This window comes from Hylobates moloch, unplaced genomic scaffold (assembly GCF_009828535.3).
Source record: "Hylobates moloch isolate HMO894 unplaced genomic scaffold, HMol_V3 SCAFFOLD_3, whole genome shotgun sequence".
NCBI classification, from domain to species: Eukaryota; Metazoa; Chordata; class Mammalia; order Primates; family Hylobatidae; genus Hylobates; species Hylobates moloch.
In genome coordinates this window covers 95,364,638-95,390,864 of record NW_026652278.1, presented here as the reverse complement: position 1 = coordinate 95,390,864, position 26,227 = coordinate 95,364,638, and the positions used below count along the sequence as shown (strand labels likewise).

General features: G+C 38.9%; 1 protein-coding gene and 1 non-coding gene across 2 annotated transcripts in view; both read right to left on the bottom strand.

Moving 5' to 3' along the window:
• Window positions 1–424: 424 nt before the first annotated feature.
• Window positions 425–529, bottom strand: LOC116466147 (U6 spliceosomal RNA). The gene has a single exon (XR_004247399.1). It is a non-coding gene; the product is annotated as a U6 spliceosomal RNA (small nuclear RNA).
• Window positions 530–6,061: 5,532 nt separating this feature from the next.
• MTPAP (mitochondrial poly(A) polymerase) overlaps window positions 6,062–26,227 on the bottom strand; it is a 45,848-nt gene continuing 25,682 nt past the window's right edge. The window contains exons 6-9 of the mRNA XM_032144352.2: window positions 24,662–24,888; window positions 18,307–18,399; window positions 18,152–18,225; window positions 6,062–16,195 (exon numbers count right to left, since the gene is read on the bottom strand). Coding sequence (XP_032000243.1) covers window positions 15,833–16,195; window positions 18,152–18,225; window positions 18,307–18,399; window positions 24,662–24,888 — 757 coding nt within the window. The 3' untranslated portion in view covers window positions 6,062–15,832. The remainder of the gene's footprint in view (window positions 16,196–18,151; window positions 18,226–18,306; window positions 18,400–24,661; window positions 24,889–26,227) is intronic.

Genomic DNA, 26,227 nt, shown 5'->3' with positions numbered 1-26,227 from the left:
AGGCTGAGGCAGGAGGATCATTTCAGCTCAGGTGTTCAAAACCAGCCTGGGCAACATAGCAAAACCCCATCTCTATTAAAATTTTGAAAAATCAGCCAGGCATGGTGCTGTGTGCCCGTAGTGCCAGCTACTTAGTGGTACTTGGGGGTCTGAGGCAGAAGGATTGCTTGAGCCAAGGAATTCGAGGCTGCAGTGAGCCCTGATCACGCCACTGCACTCCAGCCTGGGCGACAGAGCAAGACCCTGTCTCAAAAAAAAAAAATTAATTATTATTTGTGGAGACAGGGTCTCACTGTTGCCAAAGGTGGTCTTGAACTCCTGGGCCCAAGCAATCTGCTTGCCTTGGCCTCCCAAAGTGCTTGGAATACAGGCCTGAGCCATTGCACCCGGCCTCTCAAGCCATTTTCTTTTTATTTTCTTTTTTTAAAATATGGAATGCTTCACGAATTTGCCTATCATCTTGTACAGGTCTATACTAATCTTCTCTGTATCACTCCAATTTTAGTACATGTGCTGCTGAAGCAAGCACTCAAACCATTTTCAAACCAGCTGGGAAGCCTTCCCTGATCTTCTCAGAGACTCATTATGTAACAAGTCCTTTCACATCTTTTGGGGTGTGTGTATGTGTGTGTGTGTGGCATTATCAATATTGGAATCTGAACCAAATTCTGGGTGAGGGTCCATCCTTCTCATAAAGAGTGACTATAACATCATTAAATGGCTAAAATTTAAAAGCCTGACGATATTAAATGTTGGTGAAGGTGAGGAGGAAGTGGAACTATTAATACACATATCATGAGAAAGTGAAATTTAAAACCACTTTGGAGAACAATTTGACAATTTTTTGAAAAGCCAAATATATATATACTATGTGATGCATTGCTTCCACTCCTAGGCATTTGCCCAAGAAAAAGGAAGCATATGTTCATATAAAGACTTGTATATGATCGGTCACAGCAGCTTTACTTATAACAGCCCCAAACTGGAAACAACCCAAATGATTAATAAAATGGAACACTATTTGGCAATAAAAGATTGAACTATGCCATTATCGTGCCACTACACTCCAGCCTAAGCGACAGAGCCAGATCTTGTCTCAAAAAAAAAAAAAATTGCCACTACACTCCAGCCTAAGCGACAGAGCGAGATCTTGTCTCAAAAAAAAAAAACTGGTTCCATATGAACTTTAAAGTAGTTTTTTCCAATTCTGTGAAGAAAGTCATTGGTAGCTTGATGGGGATGGCATTGAATCTATAAATTACTTTGGGCAGTATGGCCATTTTCATGATATTGATTCTTCCAACCCATGAGCATGGAATGTTCTTCCATTTGTTTGTATCCTCTTTGATTTCATTGAGCAGTGGTTTGTAGTTCTCCTTGAAGAGGTCCTTCACATCCCTTGTAAGTTGGATTCCTAGGTATTTTATTCTCTTTGAAGCAATTGTGAATGGGATTCACTCATGATTTGGCTCTCTGTCTGTGATTGGTGTACAAGAATGCTTGTGATTTTTGTACATTGATTTTGTATCCTGAGACTTTGCTGAAGTTGCTAATCAGCTTAAGGAGATTTTGGGCTGAGACAATGGGATTTTCTAGATATACAATCATGTCATCTGCAAACAGGGACAGTTTGACTTCCTCTTTTCCTATTTGAATACCCTTTATTTCCTTCTCCTGCCTGATTGCTCTGGCCAGAACTTCCAGCACTATGTTGAATAGGAGCGGTGAGAGAGGGCACCCCTGTCTTGTGCCAGTTTTCAGAGGGAATGCTTCCAGTTTTTGCCCATTCAGTATGATATTGGCTGTGGGTTTGTCGTATATAGCTCTTATTATTTTGAGATACGTCCCATCAATACCTAATTTATTGAGAGTTTTTAGCATGAAGGGTTGTTGAATTTTGTCAAAAGCTTTTTCTGCATCTATTGAGATAATCATGTGGTTTTTGTCTTTGGTTCTGTTTATATGCTGGATTACATTTATTGATTTGCGTATGTTGAACCAGCCTTGCATCCCAGGGATGAAGCCCACTTGATCATGGAGAGCCCGCATTGCCAAGTCAATCCTAAGCCAAAAGAACAAAGCTGGAGGCATCACGCTACCTGACTTCAAACTATACTACAAGGCTACAGTAACCAAAACAGCATGGTACTGGTACCACAACAGAGATATAGATCAATGGAACAGAACAGAGCCCTCAGAAATGATGCCGCATATCTACAACTATTTGATCTTTGACAAACCTGACAAAAACAAGAAATGGGGAAAGGATTCCCTATTTAATAAATGGTGCTGGGAAAACTGGCTAGCCATATGTAGAAAGCTGAAACTGGATCCCTTCCTTACACCTTATACAAAAATTAATTCAAGATGGATTAAAGACTTAAATGTTAGACCTAAAACCATTAAAATCCTACAAGAAAACCTAGGCAATACCATTCAGGCCATAGGCGTGGGCAAGGACTTCATGTCTAAAACACCAAAAGCAATGGCAACAAAAGCCAAAATTGACAAATGGGATCTCATTAAACTAAAGAGCTTCTGCACAGCAAAAGAAACTACCATCAGAGTGAACAGGCAACCTACAGAATGGGAGAAAATTTTTGCAACCTACTCATCTGACAAAGGGCTAATATCCAGAATCTACAATGAACTCAAACAAATTTACAAGAAAAAAACAAACAACCCCATCAAAAAGTGGGCAGAGGACATGAACAGACACTTCTCAAAAGAAGACATTTATGCAGCCAGAAAACACATGAAGAAATGCTCATCATCACTGGCCATCAGAGAAATGCAAATCAAAACCACAGTGAGATACCATCTCACACCAGTTAGAATGGCCATCATTAAAAAATCAGGAAACAACAGGTGCTGGAGAGGATGTGGAGAAATAGGAACACTTTTACACTGTTGGTGGGACTGTAAACTAGTTCAACCATTGTGGAAGTCAGTGTGGCGATTCCTCAGGGATCTCGAACTAGAAATACCATTTGACCCAGCCATCCCATTACTGGGTATATACCCACAGGAGTATAAATCATGCTGCTATAAAGACACATGCACACGTATGTTTATTGCGGCACTATTCACAATAGCAAAGACTTGGAACCAACCCAAATGTCCAACAACAATAGACTGGATTAAGAAAATGTGGCACACATACACCATGGAATACTATGCAGCCATAAAAAATGATGAGTTCGTGTCCTTTGTAGGGACATGGATGAAACTGGAAAACATCATTCTCAGTAAACTATTGCAAGGACAAAAAACCAAACACCGCATGTTCTCACTCATAGGTGGGAATTGAACAATGAGAACTCATGGACACAGGAAGGGGAACATCACATTCCGGGTACTGTTGTGGGGTGGGGGGTGGGGGGGGGGGGACAGCATTAGGAGATATACCTAATGCTAAATGACGAGCTAATGGGTGCAGGAAATCAACATGGCACATGGATACATATGTAACAAACCTGCACATTGTGCACATGTACCCTAAAACCTAAAGTATAATTAAAAAAAAAAAAAAAAAATTGAACTATCAATAAATGCAAAAACATGGATGAAACTCAATTAAGCGATTAAAAGAAGTCAGACAGAATACATACTGCATCTTCCCCTTGTATTTTTTAGAATATACAAATATCTATGGTTATAGAAAGCAGATAAGTACTTGCCTAGGGCCTGGGTTGGGAATGGAGCAGAGGCAGAAAGCAAGAAGAGGGAGGGATACAAAGATGCATCACGAAAACTTTGGAGGTGACAAACATATTTAGTATCTTGATTTTCATGATTGGTGTACATGTCAGAACTTACACAACTGTAAATTTTAGATATGCACAGTTTCTGATATGCCAATTATACTCAATTTGAAAAAAGGCAATAATTTCATGGTGAGTTGTTGTTGACAGAAAAGAGCTTCATCCATGGTATCCATGGGGATGGTAAAAATAAATAAATCAGTAAGAAAAAAAAAAGAGCTTCAAGGACTGTTCCTTGGGCATTTCAGAGATCTCCTATCATATGATATTATCTTCAATTTCCTTTTTTTTTCTGAATTCCACCTTCCTCTTTCTTGATTTGCTCTTTCATTTTGATGGAAGACACCCCTCAGTGAAACAGTAAGGGTACTTCTGTAAAAATATTTTTTCCAGCATCAATTTATGACAGTTTGGCTAGGTATAGAATTCCAGGTTAGAATTCTTTCTCCACCAGAACTTTGAAGGCATTGACCATTATCTTGCTACTCCATGATGATGTTAAAAAGATCAAACCTATTTTGATTCCTGATATATTCCTTTTCATACGCCCTTTGGTTTCTTTGTACATAATCTTTCCTTCTCTCCCCATCCCCCATCTCCCCGGAGACCTATAGAATCTTCTAATTGCACCCATCAAAGTTCATGGTAATGTGCTTTAGTGTGAGTTTATTTTTACACATTGTGCTGGTTACTCAGTGAATGCTGTCAACTTGACAGTGCATATCTTTCAATTCTGGCAAATTTTTTTGTTGATGATTTCCTCTATTATTCAGATTTTGGACCTACTGCTCTGCTCCTTTAATTTGCTTACTTTTTCTTTCTTGTTTCTCTCTCCTATTATTTTTCTTTAATCTTTTTTGGGGGGGAAATTCCCTTAACTTTATCCACCAGCCCTTATATTGTGTTTTAAAATTCCATTGTTATATTTCATTTTTCAAGAATTTTTTGTTCTGAGTGTTTACTATGTATATGTATGATTCTGTTCTTTAACGGATGCATATATTCACTTGTTTCTCCAAGTATATTCTCTCTCCAAGTATAGGAAAAGCTTTTATCTTTGAGAGGCTCTTGTTCCTGTATAGTTTCTGTCCTTCGAGTTACTTTGTTTTGGTTTCTTCCATGTTAAGAGGCTCTTCTGATATTGAGTGCATTATTTCTCTACCGCTGCACAAATTCTCACAGACTTAGTGGCTTAAAATACCACAAATTCATTATCTTACAGTTCTGGAGGCCGGAAATCCTAAAATCAGGGTGTTGGAAGAGCTGTATTCCTATGGAAGCTCTAGAGAATGTTTCTCTGATGTGCCCATAATCATGCTTTTTAAAAAGTCTGTTTTGGAGCATCAGCGATGGTTACATAATACTTGCTGGTCTCCAATTTCCACAGGAATTAGCAATGGTGAAACCATGCTTACATTCAGCTTTCAGTTTTTACAAGACTCAGACATACTTGAAGGAGCCCTTTTCCATCTTGGCAGCCTCCCCCTCAAATTTTTTGATGGTTCTTTTGTCAATCAGATGGTGGGCTTGCCTGAATCTACATGTCCAGTGACGGCAGTGTTGATATGATTCTTTGTTTTTCCCATTTTGGCCTTAACCCCTTTATGCCAAAGGTTGCAAATTTTGGGTGGTGGGGGTTGGGGGTGGAATCAGACCTTGGCAATGACCTTGAGCAGGATATAAATAACTCCCACAAGCTCAGCATTCCAATAATGGAACATTAGGCATAAATGGGTTAGTTTAGTGGTGGTTTTCACAATACATATATTTTGGTGGCATATTTGTTATGAATAAAGCTCTCACAGTCACCTTTTGGCTGGGACTGATACCCTTGACTTCTTGTTGGCTGTCAGCAGAAATTGCTCTCAACTTTTAGAAGCCACCCTCAGGTCCTAGCCATATGGCCCTCTTAAACATGGCAGTTTACTTCTTCAAAGCCAGCAGGAATTTCTCTCTCCAGCCTACTAAGAAGGAGTCATATTATATAACATAATCACAGGAATAATTATTCCATCACCTTTGCAATCTAATGCAACCCAATCAAGGGAATGACTATTCCATCAAATTCAGATTGCAATCACACTCATGGGGAGGAGATTTGCCAGGGTGGGTGCTCCAGAGGATAGAAGTCTCGGAGGTCAGTACAGAATTATGCCTAAAACATCATGCATTAGTTTGAATCTTTCTTTTAGAAAAAGAAGTTTAAAGATTTAGAACGGAAGTTGAGCTCCTAAATTTTTATTGCTACCATTTCTCAATACCTTTAGAAATCAGTACCTAAGAACACGATAAGGGAAAGAAAGTAATGTGTATTGATTACCAAATATGTATCAGGCATTGTGCTAGGTCCTTGACATTACAGTTTATTCAATATCAGAAAAGAATTACATTTGAACCAAGGAGGTACTATAAGAAACATGTAACCAAATCAGAGTATTCTTAATACTAGTAAGGGCAGGTAAGAAAATTAGGCAATAACAATCATCATTAAGTTGAAAGGCTAAATATAGTATTTTGAAAATTTCCTAAAAGTATGATTGGGTATGATTTTGATGGTCTTGGAAAACAAATACTCTACATTTCCCAGTGAAATTTGAACATTTTTTCTTTTTAAAGCAAAACAGATTTTGGTTGCACAGAATTTAAAACAGACTGTAGCTTATGTAACTAAATATAATGTCCTAAAATATTTTCTCCTAAATCATGCTGCACATATTTTATTAATCTATGAATAAAATCTATTCCAGGATGGCACTGCACATATTTAATCATAGTCAAATCTTTCTTCATCTAGAAGATCCAATATAGCTAATATTGCTTAGAAAATAGGAACTACAGAAAGCTTTAGAATTAAGAAACATTTTAAACCACATTTAAATTCAAGTATTGTTTAATGCAATTTTTATCCTGAAGCATCAAGATGGAAATACTTTGTCCAGAGCAATCAAAATTAAAACATCAAATAATTTCAGTTTTTCACATAATTTTATTAAATATTTAAAGACTTGAATTAAGGTCTCTGACAATACAATAGTGCTAGAATGTATTTAGCAAGTTAAAAATACGAGTTGAAAATTAACTCAAAATAATGACAGCAATTTTTGTTAATTCTGTTACTAAACAAATGTGGGCTACTGAATGTAACTGAAAAACTACAAATATAAATTAGTCGTATATTATAGAAATAACTGACTCATAATATACAAACATCTAAATTATTTCACCTATGTAAAAAATTTGTTTTATTCATGAATAAGATATCCTAAAAATAACATATGTTTAAAGTCCAAAAGAGATTTTTTCTAAACTCATAAATCATAAAATTTTGAAAAAGCAATTTGGCCTAAAATGTTCCATTCTTGGTCTCAACCCAGATAAGTATTTTGGAAAACTGTAAGAAAAATTGTATTTCATAGTTGTTTCAGGTATCTCAATGTGGATGGGAAAAGGAGATATTTTTCTCATTCTTATTTGGGCATTTTGTGCACTTATTCACACATGGCACAAATTTAAACTTTGAATTGGCATGTACAAAATCCTCTATGAGGAAATCACAGTCTAGATATAAAAGCTGGCAACTTCTGATTTCTGAAGCATAGCAGAACATTTGCAGTGCCCAGCTTTCATTAGTGGTGAACTAGGCATTCATGTCGGCCAAATTTTGTACTGTTATCCAAAGCTTAATTGAACAGGCACCAGCAAGTGAGACATTTGAAAGCTTCTTACAAGGAAGCAAACTAAATAGTATACATTCCTATAAGATAAAATATATATAAGGATCAGAAGCTGGAGTAAAAAAGAATGATGTCCAGTAATGGCAGACTAGGTAGTATCCATCAACTCTCTCACTGAATGAAAACAACCAGAAAAGCTTGGAAAAACAGTCCGGGCGCGGTGGCTCAGGCCTGTAATCCGAGCACTTTGGGAGGCCGAGGTGGGTGGATCACCTAAGGTTGGGAGTTCGAGACCAACCTGGCCAACATGGCGAAACCCTGTCTCCACTAAAAATGTAAAAAATTAGCTGGGTGTGGTGGTATGTGCCGACAGAGTGAGTATCCATCTCAACAGAAAAGAAAAGGAAAAGAAAAGACGGAGGGAGACAGAGAAATAAAGAGAAAGAGAGAAAGAAGCTTGGAAAAACAAAAACAGCTGCTCGGGGAGAGAGAGAGAGAGAGAGAGACAGAGGTGGGGAGAAGAGAAGGGAAGGGGAAGGGGAAGGGAAGGGGAAGGGAAGGGGAGAGAGAGAGAAGCTTGGAAAAACAAAAACAGCTGCTTGAAAGCATCAGACTGCTAACAAAGGAGTGAAAAATTACAAAACTGTGAAGAAGTAGACTTAAACACGTAAGCCTAGCATTTGGGGTTGCTACCCCCTAGGGACATCTGCTGATGAAGTAGATCAGAGGGGAGAGAGGTTTCAAAAGACCTGCAGGGATAGGAGACAAAAATGACTTCGGGGCCCACCAAGGAAAAGGGACCCTGGTCAGCACTCCAGGTTTTGGACTGAGATCTTCCCCACCACAGTGCGAGTAACAATGAACTAGAATCTGGAATTGAATCCAACTTCAAAATCTCAAACCCTTTCTAGATTAAAGTGATCCAGGATCATAAATACCCCTACCCATCTCCCAGAAACAAAAGTAAATCCTTTCTGAAGGAAGAGAAAACATCATCCTCCCTCGAAGTAATTCCTACTATTTCTCCCATCCAATATCAGCATACAAAGCCACCACTGCCACCACCAGGTATACCAGGAGAGAAGTCAACATCATGAAAAACAGAAACGGACCCACAGGGGAACCACATGATCAACTTATCAGACACAGGCTTTAAAATAACTGTGTCAAACTGAAAAAAATATACTGAAATTGAGAATTCAATAAATGGATTTTTAAAATTAGACACAGATGAAAAAAATTGATAAACCGTTATACAGGTCAGAATTCTGGCCAGACACAGTGGCTCATGCCAGTAATCCCAGCACTTTGGGATGCCGAGGGGGGGTGGATCACCTGAGGTCAAGAGTTCAAGACCAGCCTGACCAACATGGTGAAACTAAAAATACAAAAATTAGCTGGGTGTGGTGGTGGGCGCCTGTAATCCCAGCTACTGAGGAGGCTGAGGCAGGAGAATTGCTTGAACCCCAGAGGCGGAGGTTGCAGTGAGCTAAGATCATGCCACTGCACTCCAGCCTGGGCGACAGAGCGAGACCCTGTCTCAAAAACAAACAAACAAACAAGAAGTAAATTCTTGGAGTGAAGAGAGACACAAGAGTAGAAAATACAGGAAAGTATAGAAGAGATATAGGGAATTAAGCAAAAAGACCTAATAAATGTTCAGTGGAATCCCAGAGGAATGAAGGCGAATGTAGCCAAAGCAATATTTGAAAATTGTTGAGTTTTCTAAAACTAATAAAAAATATTTTCAAGTCATTAAGTAATGTTGAACAGCTCATGTGAACAACGTTGAACAATCATATATGCTGACATCATCAGCATAATCTATGTTGTAGGAACTCCCTAAGACAATCCCCTATCTTCAATAAATTGCAAGCGAAGAAAGAGATGAAGTAGAAACCTGGAGTCTAAGAGAGTTAAGAAACAGACCATCCAATCACAATATGTGGACTCTAACTGGATATTGATTCAAACAATTGCACTAGGAAAAAGCCACTGTGATATCCACAAGACAATGGGGAGCTTGAACAGTAATCAAAAATGATGATATTATTAGAGAATTACTGTTTTTGTTTGTTCCATTTTGGTCTGACAATGATTTTGTGATTGTATTAGAACAAAAGTTATCTTTTAGAAATATTACATATTTACAGATGAAATGACAGAATGGAATTTGCTTAAAATAATACAGAAGTGGTAAGTTAATGGGGTTATAAATTAAAGGTAATTTGCCATGAATTAATTGTTGAAAGAGGTGATGGATGTGTGCCAAATTCATTACGCTTTTCAATTTACTTTTGCCTGTGTTAAAAATTCTCCATAGTAAAGTTTCATACAATTATTAGTGAGCTTGCTTTCCTTGCTAATCAGCCAGTTTTATAACCCACCCCTTTTACTCTAGTTTTCAAGACAGGGTAGAACTAGAGAGAAATGTCAATATGCTTTAATTTTGTAAGAGGAAAAGCTTCAGAAATGTAAGACTTCCATTGTACCTAACAAGTTTAACATGTTAAAGAATTTTAGCGACATGGAGCATGATGCAGGCTTAATGTGGAATCTTCTCATTAGTTTGCTCCATTTTATTTGACAGCATCCATTACAGTAACTTTTCAATGTGCCACACTTCAAAATAAACCCAGGCAAAAGTAACAACCTACGATTTTATTTTTCACTAATAATTAATTAAATTTATTTATTTTTGAGACAGAGTCTCACTCTGTCACCCAAGCCAGAGTGCAGTGGAGTGATCTCAGCTTACTGCAACCTCCAACCCTCAGGTTCAAATGATTCTCCTGCTTCAGCCTGTCAAGTAGCTGGGATTGGGCATGTGCCACCACGCCCAGCTAATTTTTGTATTTTTAAAAGAGACAGAGTTTCACCATGTTGGCCAGGCTGGTCTTGAACTCCTGACCTCAAGTGATCCGCCTGCCTTGGCATCCCAAAATACTGGGATTACAGGAGTGAGCCACTGGGCCTGGCCTACTTTTCATTAATTTAGACTTGGCCTGTTCCAAATTAGGTATTTTCCCCATACCATGTATTCATCATAGTATAGTATCTAGAGTTTCAAGTCAGATTTTTTCCTTTTTCTTTTTTTTTCTTTTTTCTTTTTTGAGGTAGAGTCATGATGTCACCCAGGCTGGAGTGCAGTGGCACAATCTCAGCTCACTGCAACCTCCGCCTCCCAGGTTCAAGCGATTCTCCTGCCTCAGCCTCCCGAGTAGCTGGGATTACAGGTGCCTGCCACCATGCCCAGCTAATTTTTGTATTTTTAGTAGAAATGGGGTTTTACCATGTTGGCCAGGCTTGTCTCAAACTCCTGACCTCAACTGATCCACCCACTTCGCCCTCCCAAAGTGCTAGGATGACAGGCGTGAGCCACTGCACCCGGCCAAGTTAGACCTTTTTAATACTCTCTCTAAAATATGCCTTAGCACCACATTCTAGAAGCTTAGGAACTCTGCTATGGGGGAAAATTTTTGCAATATATTCATCTCAGAAACATGAATAACGCTTTCAATCTAGCTTTGACTCCACTGAGTAATGAAAGGGGGTGGATACACACACAGATAACATAAAACACGAGCAATCACATTTAAAAGATACAGTACATTTTTTAATAATTTGTGGTGATTTGATATATCCTGTATCACAGATACTATAAAGATTCTATCTACAGTACTTTCTGAGAGTTGCTGTAGGAGGAACCTTGTAATGTTTATATTCTTTGGAATCCATATCCACAAGTAATTGAATTCATTGTGGAAACCCAAATAAGTCTTTCAAGTATTTAAAATAAATTTGCCAAGATGAAAAGTGATTTCTGGTCATGTTTTCATTCCTTTCCAAGTATATATGTAAAGAATTTTTCATTAATAAGGCTTTACATACAATCATATGTAAGCCATGAGCTGTTACTTCCTGCTGATAGCTTTAAACTACTTAAGCTTTACTTTCTTATTAAACACTAAGGAGAAAGACTCTTCTGAGGCATATAAGAGACAGTCACCTTCTGGACTTTTGTGGAAAATTTAACGGCCAAATTTTATCTAACTTAATAATAAAATCTATACTCAAGTACTCAAATTTGTTATCATTATTATTATTTTTTGCCGAGATGGAGTCTTGCTCTGTTGCCAGGCTGGAGTACAGTGGCGCAATCTCAGCTCACTGCAACCTCCATCTCCTGGGTTCAGGCAATTCTCCTGCCTCAGCCTCCTGAGTAGCTGGGACTACAGACACTCGCCACCATGCCTGGCTAATTTTTGTATTTTTAGTAGAGACAGGGTTTCACCATGTTGACCCGGCTGGTCTTGAACTCCTGACCTCATGATCTGCCCGCCTTGGCCTCCCAAAGTGCTGGGATTACAGGCGTAAGCCACCGTGCCCGGCCAAATTTGTTATTTTTAAAAGAAAGGAATCATGGCTGGGCATGGTGGCTCACACTTTGGGAAGAGAATGGCATGAACCCTGGGGGGCGGAGCTTGCAGTGAGCCGAGATCACGCCACTGCACTGCAGCCTGGGCGACAGCGAGACTCTGTCTCAAAAAAAAAAAAAAGACGCCAATAGGAAATGACAGCAGAAAAAAGTCTTACTTATACTCAACTTTCTTTATTTTCCCTTCTCCTTTATGGTAACTGAAGGCTTGGTGAATGAGATAATTACACACAGTTTTCCTATAATGTCTCAGGCTAATCGTTATTTCCTAGAAAGTCTCTGGCCAATTCTCAAATTTTCTAAAGATGGATAATAGCTCCAAGAATTATACTAGTGGGCTATAGCTGAAATCGTTTTGATCTGGATAGTCTCATATCAAAATTACTTTTACATACTTAGTAAAACTCATTACAGGTGAAAGCTACTGAATGAAAGCCTAGTAATAGTTGTAAAAGAAAAAAACTTGAAAAAAGTTTTCCTTATCATTGCAATTATTTTTAATTAAGAAACAGCAATGACAAATAATTGCTAGTTATCACTATCACGTAATAAAAATATTTTAAAAATCTGGGGTGTGATACACTAAAGTTATGAAAAAACGTATTTGTCTGCAGTCTACATTCAGTTGAACAGACTTTAAAACTGTGTATTAAAAGCTCTTTGCAGCCGGGCGTGGTGGCTCATGCCTGTAATCCCAGCATTTTGGGAGGGCAAGGCGGGCAGGTCACCTGAGGTCAGGAGTTCGAGACCAGCCTGGCCAACAGAGTAAAACCCCATCTCTACTAAAAATAGAAAACTTAGCCAGGTGTGGTGGCATGCACCTGTAATCCCAGCTACTCAGGAGGCTGAGGCAGAAGAATCACCTGAACCTGGGAAGTGGAGGTTTCAGTGAGCCAAGATCACTCCACTGCACTCTCCAGCCTGGGTGACAAGAGTGAGACCCATCTCAAAAAAAAAAAAAAAAAAAAAGGGTCTTTGTAGGCCAGGTGCAGTGGCTCACACCTGTAACCTGTAATCCCAGCACTTTGAGAGGCTGAGACGGGTAGATCACTTGAGGTCAGGAATTCAGGACCAGCCTGGCCAACATGGTGAAACCCCGTCTCTACTAACATACAATGATTAGCTAGGCATGGTGGCAGGCAGTTATTTGGGAGGCTGGGGCAGGAGTATCGCTTGAACCCAGGAGGCAGAGGTTGCAGTGAGCCGAGATCGCACCACTGCACTCTAGCCTGGGTGACAGAGCAAGATTCGCTCTCAAAAAAAAAAAAAAAAAAAAAAAAAAAGACTTTGTAGATTTAAAATTAATCACATAATTAAATCTGTTTCTGAAAAGTAAAACAGCCTAGTGTCAAGGCTGTCCTACAAATTACCAAAAAGAAAAGAAAATGCTAACCCATACACACACTTTATGTGCTTAAATAACCATTTTACACCTAGTACCAACCTAAAAAAGAAAATACCTGACTAAATACCTGTGAACAGAAAAAAAAAATTTCATTTAGAAACCCTTAAGTGGTTAATGCTTTTTAAGCTTTTAAATCAATATGGATTTCTAGCCCAACAAAATAAAGAATAAATGAAAAATGGCTTTTAAAGACACGCCTGTACAGAACACTGATACTTGTTGGTGTCAAATGTGCAATCCAATAGCATAGACACAAGGACACAGAATTCATTTGCTTCATAACAATGCTGAGTTTCTTAAAATATCCCATGCAGAACCCATTATAATTTCTGACATAAAATTTAAATGGGAAAAATTTTTAAAGTACTACAAACTCTAAATCTGAATTTTGAGTAGCAAAAAAGGTAATTACATACCACAAACACCGAAAGGCAACAGTTAAAGAGAAGTAACATTTACTTCGCGCCAGGAAAATGCACTGACCTAGCATTTTCCTACATCCCTCGCTTAATCCTCACGTTGATCTGATCATGATCCCCATTTTACAGATCAAACAGGGGCCCCAGGAGACTGAGTAACTTGTCATCGAGCCAGTCTCGCTCAAGTCTGTTTTTAAACACTATACTACTTGCTTCTTTTCCTTTTTTTGAGAGAGTCTCACTCTGTCGCCCAGGATGGAGTACAGTGCTGTGATCTCAGCTCACTGTAGCCTCTGTCTCTCCCAGGTTCAAGCAGTCCTTGTGCCTCAGCCTCCCAAGTAGCTGGGACTACAGGCATGTGCCACTATGCCTGGGCCTTACTTGCTTCTTAAATAGAAAGTTACTCCACAGAAGCCAGGTGCAGTGGCTCACGCCTGTAATCCCAACACTTTGGAAGGCCAAGGTGGGCGATCATCTGAGGTCAGGAGTTCGAGACCAGCCTGGCCAACATGGTGAAACCCTGTCTCTACTAAAACTACAAAAATTAGCTGGGCGTGGTGGTGGGTGCCTGTAATCCCAGCTGAGGCAGGAGAATCGCTTGAATCCGGGAGGCGGAGGTTGCAGTGAGCTGAGACTGTGCCATTGCACCCCAGCCTGGGCAACAAGAGTGAAACTCCGTCTCAAAAACGAAACAAAGCAAAAAAGTTGCTCCACAGAGAATGTAATGGAAATTAAATATCAATATATAGTTGCCCATTGAACAACATGGGTTTCAACTGTGAAGTCCACTTACACACAGATTTTTTCCAACCAAACTTGGATTGAAAATACAGTATTCCCAGCCAGGCGCGGTGGCTCACGCTTGTAATCCCAGCACTTTGGGAGGTTGAGGCGGGCTGATCATGAAGTCGGGAGATCGAGACCATGGTGAAATCCTGTTTCTACTAAAAATACAAAAAAATTGTCCAGGCGTGGTGGAGGGCGCCTGTAGTCCCAGCTACTCAGAGAGGCTGAGGCAGGAGAATGGCGTGAACCTGGGAGGCAGAGCTTGCAGTGAGCCGAGATCGCGCCACTGCACTCCAGCCTGGGCGACACAGCGAGACTCTGTCTCAAAAAAAAAAAAAGAAAATACAGTATTTTCACAGGATGCAAAATCTTCTTATGTGCAAGGTGGAATTCTCCCATGCACGGGCTCCACAGGACTGAAGGAGTTCAGTGTGTGCAGATTTGGGTGTACGTGAATGGTCCTGGAACCAATTTTCTGCATATACTGAGAGACAAGTATGTCTCTTTCCTGCAGGAAGAGGGGAGTTCTCAAAAGAGATGTGAAGGAATACTGGGAATATCACATTTTAGTTAGAAACAGAATTTTATTTTTGAAAACAGAAAAATCAAACAATATTTTTAAAATGCAATCTATTGATGTCATCATATTTGGTTTGGAATACCTAAGAATGCAGTGACTGAAATGTCTGTTCTAAAAACATAAACATTTTTTGATATCAGTACCAATCCACTTTAATTTATATGTGAATAAGAGAACTTCGCTTGAAAAATACAAATATACATGTTCGAGAGCACTACCAAATTTTGAAGCTTAATGTATTCATTGCCAGTGTATTGTACATAACTAAAAGTCATTTTAAATGTTTTCTAAACAGGGACTGATGTGGATATCAACAATGGTTTCATCCTAAAACTGAGTTTTAGCATTTGTTCAGTATATTTACCTATTTAGTTAAAGCACATTACAATAATCTTTCACTCATTCCTTGTGGCTTATATTTATTTTCATGGTTTTTAGAGACGGAATCTTGCTATGTCGTCCACGATGGATTCAAAATCCTGGGCTCAAGAGAGCCTCCTGCCTCAGCCTCCTGAGCAGTGGGACTACAGGTGTGCACCACCACACTCCACAGCTGATGTTTTAATAAAGTGCCACTGAGTATCAGACTGATCAGACTGAAAACATCCCAGAACTTCAGACCAGGTTAAGAGGGCCAATGAGAAGATCATGAAAAGTGACATCAGATGAAAGCTGAGATCTGTGAAAGTTTCAAACCAGTTTTTCCAAGTAAGTCCACAGACCATTTGATAGGGTAAGCCCAGTTCTTTAGACAATGTAGCAGCCATCATGTCTGAGTACTAATTGTTCTCTTCCCACTGGTTTTTGTGAAATTTTCTGTTCTGTTACCTTTTAAAGATTCTAACAAGTTTTTGACTGTTTCAATTGCAAACTTACTGCTGTTCTTCTTGGTAAAGGACTTTCTGTTTGGAGCAGATGGTAGCAATAGGGATACCAGCCCCCAGGGCTGATTACTTGATATGGAAGGTCGATCTATAGCTTCCTGTTGTAAAATCCAGGCACTTTCTCGGGCCAAATCTACGAATTTTTGCAGCTGGCTTTGACTTACATTTTTGCTTATGTTGAGAGAAGTTTCAAATGGATTCTGAATGTACAGAGGAGAAGAATCAGGTTTGTTTTGCTCCTTTCCCTATAGATTATTACACAGAAGAAAAAATGAGTAAGTACATGAAGGGCTTAGATATAAAAACAGTTAACTCAATAAAATATCAAAACACATAAAACACCAGCATTAACTTTACACAGCAAAGAATTTCTTTCTCAGGGGACTGAGTATGTATGCATGGTGGGTGTGTGTACTTCTCATTTTTTTTTTTTTTTTTTTTTTCCCTGTTGTAAGTTTTACGAGTTTTCTTTGGAGAAATAACTTAGGGCTTATCATCTACAGATGAGGATGTCATTGCTCAGAGAAGAGGTATCTGGACTAAGTCAACCGACAAAAGTATTTTTTAAAATAATATAACTTTTACCTAACAAGGTAGAGCATGAAAGGGGAAAAAATGATTAAAAACACAGAAAGTAAGATGAAGATACATTTATTTCTGAGACTTGCTAAAAGCATACCTATTATGGTAGAAACAGAAATACACAAAATTAGAACCCTTAAATTAAATATATTAATTAATGTTTCCCAAATATGAGATGAGGAAAAAAGAGGAGGAACAAAGGATTATTCATTATTTATTTAAAACACTAAAAAGTTTCCATTATCTTCCTATAGATCCAACAAAAGGGCTCTGCCACATAAGATAGTATCTCACAGAAATAAAAAAGATACCTGTAATCCAAGCATTTTGGGAGGCTGAGGCAGGTGGAACACCTGCAGTCAGGAGTTCAAGACAGGCCTGACCAACATGGTGAAATCCCATCTCTACTAAAAATACAAAATTAGCCAGGTGTGGTGGTGCATGCCTGTAATCCCAGCTACTTAGGAGGCTGAGGCAGGAGAATCACTTGAACCCAGGAGGCGGAGGCTGCAGTGAGCCAAGATCGTGCCACTGCACTCCAGCCTGGGCAATACAGTGAGACTCTGTCTCAAAAAAACAAAAAAAAAAAAAAAAAAGAAAAGAAAAAAAGAAAAGCTAAAGCTATGAATCATATGACCAACATAAGCCATTAGTCTATATATCTTTTCCTCTTTCAAATGATACCATAAATTTAATTAACTATTACAAAGCCAATGGTCAAAATTCCCCAATGTGAGCAGGAGCTGTTATATTTCCTAACTTATTTCATGCTTGGCATCTCTGAGCTTTGGAGTACAAAAAAGGTGACGAACTTTGTATGCTTATGACTTTTTCCTTCTAGATTGCATTTGCAAAGCTTTCTCAATGAATCCTTCCTGTCTCCTCTCCCCAGTCTTTTATTTTAACAAAGAGTCCATGAGCAGGGTAAGAGGGAAGGACGAAAAAAGGAGAGGTGAAGAAATAAGGAGAAAATATATCTGGGTTTGTGTTTTATGAAGCCAATCTTGTAAGGTTTGTAATCAAGTAGACAAATGCTAAGCAGAATAAACCCAAACAGAGGGCTATCCCAAGTTATCTCCCACTTGTAAACAAATTTTGTCTAGACTTCTGCCTTTCTTTTTGAAAAGAAAAAATGTCTTTCATCCCAGCTGCTCAGAGGAATCCAAATCATAAGTTCGTTTGCTCAAAAACAAACAAAAAAAACCCTAAATCCTAAGGGCTCAAATTGAGGGAATCACTGAAATCTATCTTTGGGACTTAAATTTATTCCATAGACACAAATCCAGTTTAAAAACAGCTGTATGTAAATAATATTTTTCAGGAAACTTTCTGGAATGTATTCCATATCATGAAGGATACAGTATTACACTAAGTGAGGACAGAAGTCCCATGGCATAATAACAAGGCAGATGATAAAGAACTGGCTTTTGCTATTTGGCATAAAGGGATGACTGATCTTAGTCAAGTCATGTAACTTCTCTGGACATCAACCTCCTTGTTACTACAAATTACTACAGAAAAGAAATGAATAACATTTATTAGAGTGTTTTGAAAACAGTTAATTAAATTAGTACAATGGAAGACCAGATACTAATACTGAATAGTAAAACATTATTTACCTGTCGAATATTTATGGAATTTTTATTGAAAGCAAAATTGCCGAAATACTCAAAAAATTCCTTCAGTAGTAATTCTGTAAGAAAATAAAACAAGGACAATCAGAGGAAAGCCTGTTTCAATCCAGAAAGGATCAAGTAAACAAAAAGACACTTACCTAATGTTTCTGTGTTCCGTGAAGGTTTAATTCTATTCAAGTCACGAACAAATGTGCAGTTGTTGCCTTCTATTATACATTTATCTTCTGCATCTTAAACACAAACAAAAAATATTTCACAATTTTTTTTTCTTTTGCCTGAGATGGAGTCTCGCTCTCTCATCCAGGCTGGAGTGTAGTGGCATGATCTCAGCTCAATGCAGCCTCCACCTCCCAGGTTCCAGCAATTCTCCTGCCTCAGCCTCCCGGGTAGCCGGGATTATAGGCACATGCCCCCACGCTCAGCTCATTTTTGGATTTTTAATAGGGATGGGGTTTTACCATGTTGGCCAGGCTGGTCTCGAACTCCTGACCTCAGGTGATCCACCCACCTCATCCTCCCAAAGTGCAGGGATTACAGGCGTGAGCCACCGCGCCCAGCCTATTTCACATATTTCAAAGATATTCCCTACCTCAGAATACAAATCTATGATTTAAATAAGTTTAAGGCCAGGCGCGATGGCTCACACCTGTAATCCCAGCACTTTGGAAGGCTGAGGCGGGCAGATCACCTGAGGTCAGGAGTTCGAGACCAGCCTGGCCAACATGGTGAAACCCCGTCTCTACTAAAAATACAAAAATTAGCCAGGGATGGTGGCTTGCTCCTGTAATCCTAGCTACTGAAGAGGCTGAGGCACAAGAATCGCTTGAACCCAGGAGGCGGAGGTTGCAATGAGCTGAGATCACATCACTGCACTCCAGCCTGGGCAACAGAGCAAGACTCCACCTCAAAAAAACAAAACAAATAAAGTAAATTTCTACTCTAGTCTTTATTTAAATCATAGATTTTATAAATGATTGAATAATTATGATTGAATGATTTAATAACGATTTAATCTATAATTTCTTGTCTATGATTTAATGATGTTAATTTCACTATGGTATAACTAATCTCAAATCTTTTTATCTTCTTTTAATGGAGTTAAATTTTAAAAAAAGATTTAAGACTAGTTATGCCACAGTGAAATTAACATTACATTTAATTTAGCATACTAAAATTATTGTCTTTCAACAACCCAATGATTCCTAATCAATTTTTGAGGTAATCAGTTTTCTAATAGTAGATAGAAATGTAGGGAGTTCCCCCATCTTTCACCAAACCAAATTTCAGCACTATCTCTAGTCAATACTTAATTTACATCTCCAATTCCATTCTTAACATCTTCATACATGACACAAACTGAATGCTAACTAAAAAAGCTTCAGGTAATTTCTAAAATGTAGCACTCTAGACTAACTGGAATTCAGTAATTCAGCAAAACAAACTCAAAAACAGCACGTTAGACTCGGATATTCACCTTTTCTACTAATATTTGTATCTTAAGAGGTAATAATTTTCATAAATATACAACCACCATAAAATCCCTGGCCCACACTATCTGCAACAGATAATATGCTGTTTTCAAAAGCAAATTCCCACTCTTCAAAAATCTCATCAATGGCTACTTCCTATCTGAAAGCATTTCATAATTCCAAACTGGTTCTCCATCCTTTTTGTTCCATTCACCATTTGACTTATCTGACTGCACTGTGACTGTTTGTATGCTGTCCACTCCTCTGCCCCAGTCAGGAATTACAAAGGTCACTATCCTATTCATTACTGCCCAACTCCCCACCACCGACCTGCCCCCAATGAGCATCTAGCATATAGCAGGTATATAATCAATAATCTGGATGATTGCTGAAATTTTAATTTATTTTTATTTATTTATTTTTTTTGAGATGGAATCTGGCTCTGTCACCCAGGCTGAAGTGCAGTGGCGTGATCTTGGCTCACTGCAACTTCTGCCTCCCGGGTTCAAGTGATTCTCCCGCCCCAGCCTCCTGAGTAGCCGGAACTACAGGCGAGCACCACCACACCCGGCTAATTTTTATATTTTTAGTTAGAGACAGGGTTTCACTATGTTGGCCAGGCTGGTCTCAAACTCCTGACCTTAAGTGATCCATCCGCCTCGGCCTCCCAAAATGCTAGGATTACAGGCGTGAGCCACCTTGCCCGGCCCTGATATTTGATTTTAAACGCCTATAATCACCAGAGAGATCAATAAGCCTCCTATAAATTTGTCTCCCATTTTTTGTGTTTTTTGTTATTTTTTTGTGAAGACCTGGTTACTTGCATAATTTCTCAAAAATTATTCTAGGTTTTAACATTTTAATAGCACATTTTACGTGCTCTACTATACAATTTATAATATGTTGAAGGAGCTATATAAAATGTATGTATGTATATATATTTCTACTTAGATCTATTTTTAAGGAACCTGGGCACATGTTTTACTATGTCAAGTAATTAACAGTTTATGTTTTTTTGTGATGCAGTGTCAGTCACATATATTGATGCTCTTTTAGCTGCTGTGTCTTTTTTCAGGAATGAATCTTCAATTAAAACACTAAGCACAGAAGTAAATGTAACAAAAGTAGCAAAGCCAGAAAGCATGGAAAACACAAGAAAATGAGACATATGAGAGAACACAGTGGAGATTATAAGAAAACACAAAGAAACAGGGCAATTCAAGAGGAACCAAATATGAAAGTTAATATCATGGTCCATCTTGCCCAGTACAAACAGCCCTCAACTTTAAAATGTTATCCAATCATTTTGAAATCTACATAGTGAACTCCTACGATGAACCCAATACTATGCCAGGAACAGAAGACGCAGAGATGAAGCAAAGACAGCCAGCCCTAGAAAAGCTTCACAATGCTGAGGCAGGCACATAAAAGAACTACAACAATCTAACAGTTGTTACAATACAGGTGTGTACCAAGAGCTTGGAAACCAACAAAGCACTATCCACTGGGAGGCAGAGAGGACAGCAAGAGAAGACCTAACAAATGAGATCCTGTACTAGGTTTGTCTGTCTTCTCTGGCTTAATCTTCAGATTCTCCATAAAAAAAAGTGGGGTGGGGGAGAGGGGGAGGCCGGGAGAAGGCCATTTCAGGCAAAAGCATGGAGCAATGAAAAAAAGCACAAAACATCAGGGATCATCAAGGAGTTCAAGAGTGGCTAAAGCTCCCGACTGGTATACAGGAATCAACGTAAGAGAAGAGGATAAAAAGGAAGCTGACAAAGGGCCCTGCACACAATGTGAAAAAGTTTGATCTTTATCTTAGCTTAGGTTCTAAATAGTAGTTTAAAAAATCCTAGAAGTTCTGGAAGGTATTCTAGGAATTCACATTGCCTTCTATTAATAAACAAGCAAGGAAGCAAACAAAATATTTTTTTTTTTTAAAAAAGAACAAATTGATACTTTATTTGTATATCAAATGAGAGGTACAGCTTAGAAGAAATGAAATGATTGTACACAAGATTCAAGTCACTTAGATGATTAAACACCGAGTACTCAAGATGGTTTTGATTGTTTCACAGTTTAAAATTGTTTTCTTCCTTAGGTTTAATGTCCACCAGAGTTGAACTACTGGTCAAAATTAGAAAGTATAAAAACCATGGATTTTGGGGAAAAAAAAAAGGAAAATATTGATAAATTCTCCTCAAAATGATCTTCACCAAATTCTTAATATACATTAATCTAAGACAACCTCTTTTATAGCAACTTCAAAAACCATAGGTGATGGAAGGCAAAAAGTGTATCAAATTTTGCTTGGCATTTATTGGCAATTCGCATCTACAATGTGCTATATGCCAAGAAGCAATTGCAAAAACTAGCCTGAAAAATTCTCTTACCATATTAAAAGCTATTGCAAAAATTTAAAAACAATCAAATTTGATGTTTCAAGTGAAATATTAAAGAATTCCAAGCTAGTTTTGCCTGTTTTGATGCTATATGATGTGAACATATTTAAATGTATTTTAATGTAGATTTGGAATTAAAAACTCAACAAGTCATTTAAAATTTGTCCACATATCATATTCTTTTCCTAAAATAATTAGTGGAGGCTAGGCACAGTGGCTCACACCTTGTGTGAGCCAGCACTTTGGGAGGCTGAGAAGGATCGCTTGAGCCTAGGAGTTTGAGACCAGCCTGGGCAATATAGTAAGACATCATGTCTACAAAAAGTTTTTAAAAAAATTAGCTGAGTGAGTGGTGGCACAAGCCTGTATATCCCAGCTATCGAGGAGGCTGAGGTGGGAGGATCACTTAAGCCTGGGTGGCAGAGGTTGCAGTGAGCCAAGATCACACCACTGCACTCCAGCCTGCCTACAAGGTAGAGCACAGTGGCTCACACCTGTAATCCCAACACTTTGGGAGACCAAGGTGGGAGGATCCCCTGAGCCCAGTTCAAGTCCAGTCTGGGAAACATGGCGACACCCCATTTCGACAAAAAATTTTAAAATTAGCCAGGTATGGTGGTGCATGCCTATAGTCCCAGCTACTCAGGAGGCTGAAGTGAGATTACGTGAGCCTAGGAGGTTGAGGCTATAGTGAGCCGAGATTGTGCCACTGTAATCCAGCCTGGGCAACAGAGCAAGACCCTTTCTTAAAATAAATAAATAAATAATAAATAAAATTTTTTTAAAAAAGTGGCCATTTTTAAAAAAGATAATAGAAAGGTACTGAAGGACTGCAAAAGAGGGTAATACTATCATATGTATTTGTGAAAATCACTCTCTTAACTAAGAATAGATTGGTGAGAACCCAACTGGAGATAAGGGGGAAAGACAATATAAGCCTTCCCAGACAGAGGACAATAGGGCCTTGACATGGGCAGGGGTACCAGTACTTGTAAGACTGAAGGGAGCAATCAAGATGCTCAGGAGTAGTCTACCCCAAGTTCAACTTCCTTCTCCTCCTTCTTTTACAGCTTCTACTGTTTCTTAGTTCCTGAACTCCCAAAGTTCCATGATTTTTCCCCACGATGGTTTCTATGAGAGTAGCATTAAGCATCACTGCACACAGCAGGAGTGGAAAAGGAAGTGCTACTTACAGGTAGTTTAGTGGTGAAGATCTGCCCATATCTTATGTATGGCTTACCTCTCCACTAGATTGTGAGTTATCTGGGAACACTGTTCATACCCCCACTGCTCCAATAACACCTGACGCATAGGAAGTAATCAGTAAATACTGAATGAATGACACTAAGGGATGAAATGAGCACAGATATTGATGCTGCCCTTTATTTTAATCTCAAAAGTGAGATAAGTGACCACCACTCCACACCACTGAAAACTTCCCATTTTCCCTTAACCTATCAAATCTAGCTTTATTTTATTTTATTTCATTTTACTTTATTTCTTTAGGCTACTCAAGTGAAGTAGTGAGAGTGGAGAAGGAACAGAGAAATTTGTAACTGGTTGTGATCAATTAGTTGTAAACACAAATCAAGCTTTTTTTAAGGTCAATTTCAAACAATATCAACACTTACAGTGTTAACAGGAAGAGATCACTTCTAATATGGATAAGGGAAGGTAGCATGGAAGAAATAATTTAGACTGAGAGAAGAGAAAGCAGATTCCAGGCAGAAAAACAGTGTGAACAAAGAGCTAAGATGAAATGTTCCAAGGGTAATCACAGCACTGGCTGGAATGTGGGACACATAAAGAGGAGTAGGGAAGAGGATAGAAAACTAGGCCGTGTCTAGAGAGCTAAAGATTTTAAACACCAAGCTACATAAACAGTTTGCCTTTTAAGGTCATTTTAAACAGGAAGATTCAAGAAAGCACTTAATCGAATTATCAGGCAGCAATTATGTAAGATGGGTAGAAGACAGAGTATGCTATGCATTTGTGTGTATGTACCCCTTAATTATCTTCTCTTTAGCATTTACAATTTCAAGATTTTATAACATAACTTCTCCAGCAGGCCTCAGCAAGGCTGAGGCACAAGAATCACTTGAACCTGGGAGCATTTATAACATCATTTATAATACAAACAATATAGTATGTCAAATTCAAAATAATGCACCTAAGACTGCTTATATGCTTTTCATTAAAAACACATTTAGAATCTTTGAAACATCACGAAACAGTTTTAGTATCTCTAATACAAGTCTAAACATAAGTTCAGATTTGAAAGTCATCTCTGAGACTGTGATCCAATCAAAAGTTGTATTTGAACAAGTTGTATCTGGAAAAGGTCATTCTAGACTTGGTCAACTAGGGAAGAAGCTCCAGCTATCTCACAACTGCTGTAAACAACCTTGCCAACTGATACAAAGAAAACAGAACTCTCAAAAAATGCTAAAGGCCCTAGCTTCCCAAATCATCTGCTCTCGTGACTCTGGTAGGCTTTAAAAAAAAGTCAAGACAAATTTTATGACTAATAAACAAATAGACGGGACTTTGGTAACACATGGTAATTATATTTACTCATAACGTCGGAAACAGAAAATGCAGAAGTTTCTTTCTAGTCTTACCTGCTAGGGTTTTTAAGGAATCTAGTGTTGGAAGAATAGGGGGTGATCTTCTCTGGAGAAAAAAGATGACCATCATTGTAAGGGAGAAATTTGTAATCCATGCACCAGGAATACTACTTGTTAGTGAATGTACTCGAGCCCAGCACCGTATACTGAACACCAAGGCTCTCACTCTTGAGTCTAGGGCACCATATATATAAAGGAGTTCGGAACTTGTCAAGGCAATCCTTCAAAAAATAAAAATAAGAAAAATTTTCAAATCCCCAAATTATAAACCAAGGGTAAAATTAAACGTATACCAAGAAACATATCTAAATATCCTACTATATCTGAATGTATTCAGAACATCATGATTAGGTAATCAAAAGCATTATGAATTTGTAATATAAAATTTAATATGAATGGCTGAATATCAAATACATTCATTCCCATTAAAACATCCTCTTAAAATTGATAATTAAAATGTAAGCCAGGCTCGGTGGCTCATGCCTGTAATCCTAGCACTCTGGGAGGCCGAGGTGGGCGGATCACTTGAGGCCCGGAGTTCAAGACCAGCAGTTGAAGGACAACAAGGTGAAACCCCTTCTCTACTAAAAATACAATAATTCAGCTGGGCGTGGTGGCGTGCCCCTGTAATCCCAGCTACTCAGGAGGCTGAGGAATGAGAATTGCTTGAACCCAGGAGGCAGAGGTTGCAGTGAGCCGAGATCATGCCACTGTACTCCAGCCTGGGAGACGGAGCAAGACTCTGTTTCAAAAAAAAAACCAAAAAACAAAAAAACAAACCGTAGATCTAGGGCCAGGCGTAGGGGCTCATGCCTGTACTCCCAGCACTTTGGAAGGCCAAGGTGGGTGGATCACCTGAGGTCAGGATTCGAGACCAGCCTGGCCAACATGGTGAAACCCTGCCTTAAACAAAAATACAAAAATTAGCTGGGCGTGGTGGCGCATGCCTGTAATTCTAGCTACTTGGGGGTGCTGAGGCAGGAGAGTCACTTGAACCCGGGAGGCGGAGGCTGCAGTCAGCCGAGAAAGCATTATTGCACTCCAGCCTGGGTGACAGAGCAAGACCCTGCCTCAAAAAAAAAGAAAAAGAAAGAAAGAAAATGTAGATCTAGAACTTAGAATATTTATTTCTTTATTTATTTATTTGTTTATTTATTTGAGACGGAATCTCGCTCTGTCGCCCAGGCTGGAGTGCAATGGTGCGATCTTGGCTCACTGCAAGCTCCGCCTCCCGGGTTCACGCCATTCTCCTGCCTCAGCCTCCCAAGTAGCTGGGACTACAAGCGCCCACCGCCACGCCCAGCTAATTTTTTTGTATTTTTAGTAGAGATGGGGTTTCACCGTGTTAGCCAGGATGGTCTCAATCTCCTGACCTCATGATCCACTCGCCTCGGCCTTCCAAAATGCTGGGATTACAGGCGTGAGCCACTGCGCCCGGCCTACAACTTAGAATTTTTAAATCAAAGTTTCTAAACATGATTTAAATAATATGTAAAACACACAAAGTCTCTTTATAATTATTAATAAATGGCTGGGCACAGTAGCTCACACCTGTGATCT